Source organism: Orycteropus afer, unplaced genomic scaffold (assembly GCF_000298275.1).
Source record: "Orycteropus afer afer isolate SDZICR_OR568_19922 unplaced genomic scaffold, OryAfe1.0 scaffold00098, whole genome shotgun sequence".
In the NCBI taxonomy this organism is placed as follows: domain Eukaryota; kingdom Metazoa; phylum Chordata; class Mammalia; order Tubulidentata; family Orycteropodidae; genus Orycteropus; species Orycteropus afer.
The window spans coordinates 5,992,603-6,000,601 of record NW_006921685.1 but is presented as its reverse complement, the minus strand read 5'-3'; the positions used below and the strand labels follow the sequence as shown (position 1 = coordinate 6,000,601).

Sequence of the window (7,999 nt, the reverse complement as noted above, 5' to 3'; positions counted from 1 at the left end):
CTTTAAATATATTAATTCACTTAATCCTCATAACTACTGTATGAAGTAGGTACTACTACATTTTAGGTGAGAAAACTGAGGAATAGAGAAATCAAACTTGTCCAAAGTCATGGCTACCAAACAATGGAGGTGCATTAGGAACCCAGGTAATCTTAACTGGAGTGCATTGTTAACTACTACTATATTGTTTCTGAGGTAGATGTAACAGCATCATACAGGTGAATGAAATGAAACTTATGCTCAAGTAATTAATTCAAAATCGTCCTGGGAAATTAACTCCCAGACTTGCACTTTTTCTACTGTATTAGAAGAGGAAGTATAGAATACAGCTCTGAAGCCAAAAAGGCTGGGTTGGAATCCTGTCTCTGCCATTTTACAGTCATTTGATCCTGGGAAAGTGACTTACTTCACTTTGCCAATTTCCTCATCTTTAAAATATGGATAACAATAGAATTTACCACACAGGGTTGTTGTAAGGAATAAGGAAGTCAGTCAGCATATTAAAAACTAAACCAAACTCACTGCCGTTGACTCGATCCTGCTCATAGCAATCCCTTCTTGGGTTTCCAAGGCAGTATCTCTACAGAAGTCGATTGCCCATTCTTCCTTCGGAGGAGTGGCTGGTGGGTTTGAACCACCAGCCTTCTGGTTAACAGTCAAATGCCTTAGGCACTACTCCACCAGAGCTCCTGAGTCAGCATATAGTGCTTAATATATATGCATGTGACAGCTGCACAATCAATAAGGACGACCAAAGAAGAGTTGATGCTTTTGAGTTGTGGTGCTGGTGAAGAATACTGAACATACCACGGACTGCCAAAAGAACTAACAAATCTGTCCTGGAAGAAGTGTAGCTGGAATGCTTCTTGGAAGCGAGAATGGCCAGACTCCATCTCACCTACATTGATCATGTTGTAAGAAGGGATCATTCCCTGGAGAAGGATATCATGCTTGGTAAAGTGGAGGGTCAACAAAAAAGGACAAGCCCTCTATGAGATGGATTGACACAGTGGCTGCAACAATGGGCTCAGGTATAGCAAGGATCATGGGGCTGCCGCAGGACTGGGCAGTGTTTCGTTCTGTTGTACATAGAGCTGCTGAGTCAGAGCTGACTCTATGGCACCTAACAAGAGTGCTTTCTAAGCACCTATTAAATGTTAGCATTTATTTCCAACCTTTTTTGTTCATAAGAAAACAAAAGATAATTTGGCATGTGTACCACTCTGAGAAAGCAGCTATAGCCCAGAGGTTGAAGAGAATGAATGCTCAAATGAAGCCAGCTTGGATACAAATCCCAAGCATGTGTCCTTGACGGGAGCTCTGGTGGCGTAGTGCCTAAGGCATTTGACTGCTAGCCAGATGGCTGGAAGTTCAAACCCACCAACCACTCCTCGGAAGAAAGGTTGGGCAATCCACTTCTGTAGTGATACTGCCTCAGAAATCTGAGGGGCCACTATGAGTCACATCTGACTTGACGGCAGTAAGTTTGGTTTTGTTTTTGTATGTCCTTGACAAAGTCAACCTCTCTGTGCTTCAGCATCCTCATCTGTGATACGGACAACACTGTCATTTCACAAGTTATTTTAAGGATTAAATAAGGTAATACACAATTGTTACCTGGGAAATGTGTAATAAATATTAACCACTGATCATCTCTCCAACAGTGGTATTTCCGTTTATTTACAATCAGTAACAAACTTCTTTTGTGCTCTCCTTCACCCAGCCCTCTTATTTTCTTCTCTGGCATAATAGTCATCCTAAGTATTTTTAAGTTCACCATGTCACCATGATCCTCGTGTAAAAATACCAGAGAAACTGTAAGGAAAACGTAATTTTGTCACCACTTGAAGTTGCCACTTACCTTGTGGTGTTGTTATGTGCCGTGGAGTCGGACCTGACTCATAGTGACCCCTCCTTGGGTTTCCGAGGCAGTATCACTACGGAAGTAGACTGCCCCATCGTCCTTCCAAGGAGTGGCGGCTGGTGGGTTTGAACCGCCAACCTTCTGGTTAGCAATCAAGTGCCTTAGGCACTATGCTACCACAGCTCCTTACCTTGTAGTTGTTGTTATGTGCCGTCGAGTCGGCCCCGACTCATAGCGACCCCTCCTTGGGTTTCCGAGGCAGTATCACTACGGAAGTAGGATTGCCCAGCCCTCCTTCCGAGGAGTGGCTGGTGGGTAATCATACCAAATTTTCAGCAAGTGGAGTGTATGTACAAACCAACTATTCTAAGTTACCAGTACAAAAAGAAAAATAGAATTTTTACCTTATTTACATTATAGACTATTAACCAAAGCTCTTCTTCAATTTTAAGCTTTTACTACACAAAATGTAAAAAAAAAAAGAAAAAAAAATCCATTATATTAAACCTGTATATTAACCAGTATCCTACCCAGATTATGGTTAGCTGAGTGAAATGTTACAATTACTTTACATACTATCTTACAAATAACATCCAATGGTATATTCACTTCAGTTTATGTGAAAAGCAGAAAAAGTGTTTTAAGTTTGATTTCTACTCTACAACTAGCATTGAAAATTTTCTAAGCTAATATTAGAGAACTTTACAAAACTTTTCCCAAGTACCTTTATATTGCTTCCACAGTTCTTAGTATGACATTAAGGTAAGACAAAGAAATTGTGCAATAACCCAACCAAGTTTCTCTGATAAAAATTTTTGAAATTTAAGCTTAAGTATTATATACAAATACAAGCACTTTACTCGTTAAGAAAACTTATTTATTCAAAATTGCCAAAAATCTTAAGCAAAAATTTTCATTTAAGTTTAATGCTCTTTTTAACTCCTGCACGGATGCCAGATAATTCACCACTGTAACGTTGCTCTTCTCTGCGTACTTCACGAACTTGGCCTCTTCTGCGAATTTTGGCTCTTCTGAACTTCTCCCGGTGTTTCACTCTGGGATTTCGATCAATCTTCTTTCTCCTAGGTGTAAGTCCTCTATTTTTAGCAATCTGATAGGTAATGGCTCTCTTTGCATTTTGATCTTCAAGAGCCTGTTCTTCAGTGCTTTCTTCTTTCTTCCTCTTCAACTTTTGTCCCTCTTCTATTTCCTTACAGTATTTCAGGGCAGCTTCCTTAACAAAATTAGAATCATCAGAAAGCTCTGTAACATCAGAAGTAGCAGCAGAAGTCTCTGAAACAGACTTTGGCTTGGCCTTGGTGGATTTTACTTTGAAATTAAATTCTTTCTTTCCAGTACCATCTTTAAGTTTAAGTAGATGACGAATTTCAGAGGACAGCCTCTGATCCACAAATGACAGCTTGTTGATCAAATTTCTGTAGGTAACAAGCCTTTCTATGACAGGATGTCCATGTGCAGGAACTCTCCTAGCTTTCAGGATCAAATAAAAACTAATGTTGGAACAGTAGTTCAAGTAGAGGTTGTACTTGGTCCTCAAGTATTGGCTTCCTTTTCCTGGTGGAATGATTCCTTGCTCCACCAACCTTAGCAATGGCTCCAACTCATCCTTCAACTCTGTCAATTTGCCTTTCAAGTCTTCTATCAACTCCAAGAGCTCTGGTGATTCCTTCCGCAGCATTTTCAGCTTCTCTTTCACCGAAACTTTCGTTAAATCCTTCACAACCTGTGTCCCGACCTCATCTACCTGGGGCGACGGTTTTGCAAAAGCCTCCACCCAAGTGACTCCAAAATCATCCTCTTGAAGAGCTTGAGTTAGCCGCCGTTGGATGATCTGTGCTTCCTCTTCCTCCTCTCTTTCTTCCTCCTCTATTTCTTGTTGACTCTGGCGGCCTCGGGACTTGGGGCTATAGTCCGTGTCATAATAAAGTTTCTTCCTCTGACCCCACGACAAACTGGGATCCACAGAGGCCTCAGTCTCGCTCTGCATGGAGCTTCCACCATCATCATCACTTTCATCCTCCTCACCCCCAACACTTTCACCATCTTCATCGTCCTCATCGTCAATATCTAGGCCTAGTACCTCCTCCTCTTCATCGCCATCCTCCTCCTCGTCCCCACTGTCTACTTCATTCCAGCCCTTAGTCAAGACAGCCCGGGATCGTGCCTCATGGAAATCATCTACCTGGTCTTGGTAGTAGCTGGAGTCCCCGGGTGAAGGTGGCAATTCGGCGTCGTCGTCTTTTTCGTCCGCCGGGCTGCGTCCCGAATTGGCCCGTACAGTTGCCCACTTGGCCGCTGCGCGCCGCCGGGATCTCCCAACCATGGCTCCTCACACGCGGTATCAGGTACTACACCGATGCCGAGTTTCGACCACCTCTGACCTTGGCGCACACACTACACGCTTCAGCAACACGCCGTGTGCTCGCCTACCATGCGATTTGTCAGGCGCTCTAGTCGGCTACTGGAACTTCCGAATTCTTCCGCCTCCCAGGATGCTCTCTGTGTGGAGTGAGAACCACGAATTCCGCTTGGTCCCGTAGGCCTACTCAAATTAACAGCACCTCCTTTTCTTTTACTGTGCCTTTAACTACAATTCCTTCCGGTGAATCAAAACCCTCCGTCAAGGAACCATAGGAGGAGGAAGTTCCGTTCCGCAGAGTCCTTTCCGGAGATGTCCGTTCTTATTCTCGCGAGCCTGGGCGTGGTTTGGGGGTAGGGGTGGGATAACAGCGGAATCGCAAGGTGACACAGCTGCGGCCGGTAGATGGCGCGCTACCACTACTACTAGGCGCGGCCCGGGGGAGGAGGGAGTGGTCCAGTGAGTTGTACTGTGAGTGTATGGGGATTTCCCGCCTGTCAGCAGCGAGCCATGCTATATGTAATTTACCTGCTTATTGGTTTTGTCGTCTTCTGTCAGTCTTGAAGGGAGCTTTTGTGGCGCTGTGGTTAAAAAGATTCGCGGTTTGAACGTACTGGCACTTCTGCGGGAGGAAGCTGAGGCAGTCGGCTTCCGTTAAGATTTACAGCCTTGAAAACCGTGGGGCAGTTATACCATGTACTGTAGGGTCGCTGTGAATGGGAATCAACTTAATTGCAGTGGCTTTGGTTTGGTATGGTCCTGACAGTAGTCAGGTTATTTTTCTGTCCTGCAACATCCAGCTATTTCATTTCTGTGCACAACTACCCGAGGCCGCGACGGCGTCGCTGGACCAGAGATAATCCAGGCTTTGGCGTTTGGGTGTGACCGCTTGTGGGACCTTGGGATGGTGTGAGCTCATCTTCAGCTCCCTGTCCTTATGACTCGGCAACACCAGGGGATTTGTATTACTTAGGTGTCCCCGAGGGGGTGACGGAAACAGAGCTCCACTCTATGGTTTGACTCTTCACAGTGAACCCAAGGGAGCTGCAGGGATTGGTCCCCCAGAAAAAGGGGAAAGCACCATGATTTCTTTTTCATTAGAAAAGGTTCTTTTTCAAGATATTTGGGAAATGACATATTTTACTTTTCAGAAGCAGATCCTTTATTCACTCCTGAACGTTTATTAATCATCAAACACGTGATGGTGAGCAAAAGCAGATTCCTTTCCTGTTCTTGTGGAGCTTGTGGAGTAGCGAGGGAGACGTGTAAATCAAATAATCTCACACAGTTATGCCAAATTATAACTGAGTTAACCACTTGCCATGTAGTTCAGTGTGGTGCACGGCGATCCCCGTGTGTCAGTGTAGAATTGTGCTCCCTAGGGGTTTCAATGGCTGATTTTTTTGGATTTAGATTATCTGGCCCCCCTCTTCTCCCCATGGACTTGAACACCCAGCCTTCCGGTTAGCAGCTAAGCTTCTTGTCCGTTTACATCACTCAAGGACTCCATAATTGGGACAAGTGTTGTGAATACATAGACTAACACATTCTGCGTTTGCCCTCCTTCAGCCGCTGAAAACACTCAACAAATCTTTGATATCACTGCTTTTATGCTTAGAAAGGATTTAGTACTACCTCTCTTTCTCTTCTCGGAGAATTTCTACTGCTTTCAAGAGACTGCTTGATCTCTTGATCAAATTAAGGAAGTGTCATTAACTCTCTTAGTTGTCTTTTCTTCAGTGCTTCTATAGCAGTTAAGAAGCTCTAGTGGTATAGTGCCTAAGGCATCTGACTGCTAAACAGAAAGTTGTTGTTTCAAACCCACCAGCCACTCTGCAGAAGGAGGACTGGGCAATCTACTTCGGTAAAGATTTACCAACTTGGAAACCCAAAGAGGGTCACTATGAGTGGGAATCTACTAGATGGCAGTGGGTTTGGTTTTTGGTTTTTCTATATCAGTTAGTAGCTTTTACAGTAACTGATATTTCAAGCACCGGAACAGTGACTGGCATGGAGTAGGTGTTCAATCAATAGTTGCTTAATGAGTAAGTATTAAATTTACAGTATTTGACTACTTGTCTAAGGTACTACATAAAACTGAGTGAATGAAGGATGACACATGTTGCAAATATCTCTGAGGGTGGTAACCAGAAAGGGAATGGATTTCAGAAATCCTTAATTCCAACTGTTTTTATTTTGTGCTTGTGGAAATAGAGACTTGAGGAGATTACAAGAACAAATCTGGTACAAAAACAAGGGGCAAGGCTCAAAAGCATGCTTCCACACTTAGCTATTACCAGTCCATTTCTTTTTAAATGTGAACGTTTCGGATTTTTCCCAAAGGGTAGGTTATGCTGGGTGGGTGAAAGAAATCTTGAGCACAGATTAAGCAAATTATTTGAGAAAGTTGTGTGTGTGGGTGTTGGGGTAGGGGGAATTGTGGTGGTGGCAGTAATAGTAAGGGAAAGATTAGTTAAATTTGTCTTTACAAGTATGACTGTGGCTAGAGTATGAAAAGATTGTCCTGTAATCTTGGAGCAATTCAAGTTGTAATTTTTAAGATATTACATATGGTAGCATCAGGAATTTTTAAAAAGTGATATATTTGAATTAATGTAATGGAGAAGTTCATGGAGCCTTTTTGACTGAAACTAAATGAATTAAACTAATTTCTTGCTGAATTAAACTGGTCTTTTTAGTTGCCTGCCTGTTTGAGACTTTATGTTTACTTAGCTACATTCAACCTTACCAACTCACAGTTTTCACAGTCTGTTGTCATGTGGCCTTGTTAATTGTTGGAAGCTGTAAAAACTAAGAAGTAATTTCTCTCTGTGGCTAACCCAAGATGTGAAAGAAAGGAACTCTAAGGAAGAGAATCCTGACACAGCTGTTTTCTGTATAAAATGGGCCAAGAAATGTTTCTTCATGACAAGGATGTAATAAAGAGAATTATTTTGAAAGGGCCCTGGAGACAGCCTTATCTAAAGTCTCCCAGACAATGTAAAGGGTTTTTGTTTTAACAAACTGCTTCTGGGAAATGAGGTTTGGGCATCAAGATAGTTATTGCAAAATTCTTGTGATATCTGATTAAAACTGTTTAAACATCAACCAGTGGTGTTTTATAATTCCACGTAAAGGATATGTGACTGAAAACCTGTGTAATTAGTTCCTGAAATTAATTACTGTAAGCCTCTGTACTCAATTATCCAATAGAAGTCCAATCTCCACCCATAACCCATCCTCCTTGTGACCTCAACCAAGACTAACTAATCAAACGACTGTATTATAATTTCTTTATTTCCCAGACTATTTCTGTCTTTGATAGAAGCTCTTTAGTTGGTGTCATCATTTCTCACCTATGTGAGCTGGTGTCTGCCTGCATTTGAATATATGTCCCCCCCCCCTTTTTTTTTCCTGAATGAGTCCTCTTAGTCTCATTTTAAGGACTGAGTGGTTATTTTTTTTTTTCCCCTGGGGTGGGGGGAGCTACAAAACTAAACTATATTTTCAAGATACATAAACTTATCTTAAGCATTTTAAAGCCATCACAAGATATTTTTTGTTGTTAGGTGCCATTGAGTCGTTTCTGACTCATAACGACCCCATGCACAGCAGAATGAAACACTGCCCGATCCCATGCCAGCTCCATGATCCCTACTATTACTTGAGCCCATCATCGCAGCCACCGTGTCAATCCATCTCGTTGAAGGCCTCCCCCTCTTTTGTCGACCCTCCACACTACCAAGCATGACATC

The 7,999-nt window shown here is 42.7% G+C and overlaps 1 protein-coding gene across 1 annotated transcript; it reads right to left on the bottom strand.

Moving 5' to 3' along the window:
- Positions 1-2,777: 2,777 nt before the first annotated feature.
- On the bottom strand, positions 2,778-4,208 carry UTP3 (UTP3 small subunit processome component). Its single transcript, XM_007942776.1, has one exon. The coding sequence runs from the start codon at positions 4,206-4,208 to the stop codon at positions 2,778-2,780; it is 1,431 nt and encodes a 476-aa protein (XP_007940967.1).
- Positions 4,209-7,999: the final 3,791 nt, after the last annotated feature.

What these genes read in the sequence shown, in the direction of transcription:
- UTP3 (XM_007942776.1), bottom strand. Translation starts at nt 4,208, where the DNA reads ATGGTTGGGAGATCCCGGCGGCGCGCAGCGGCCAAGTGGGCAACTGTA.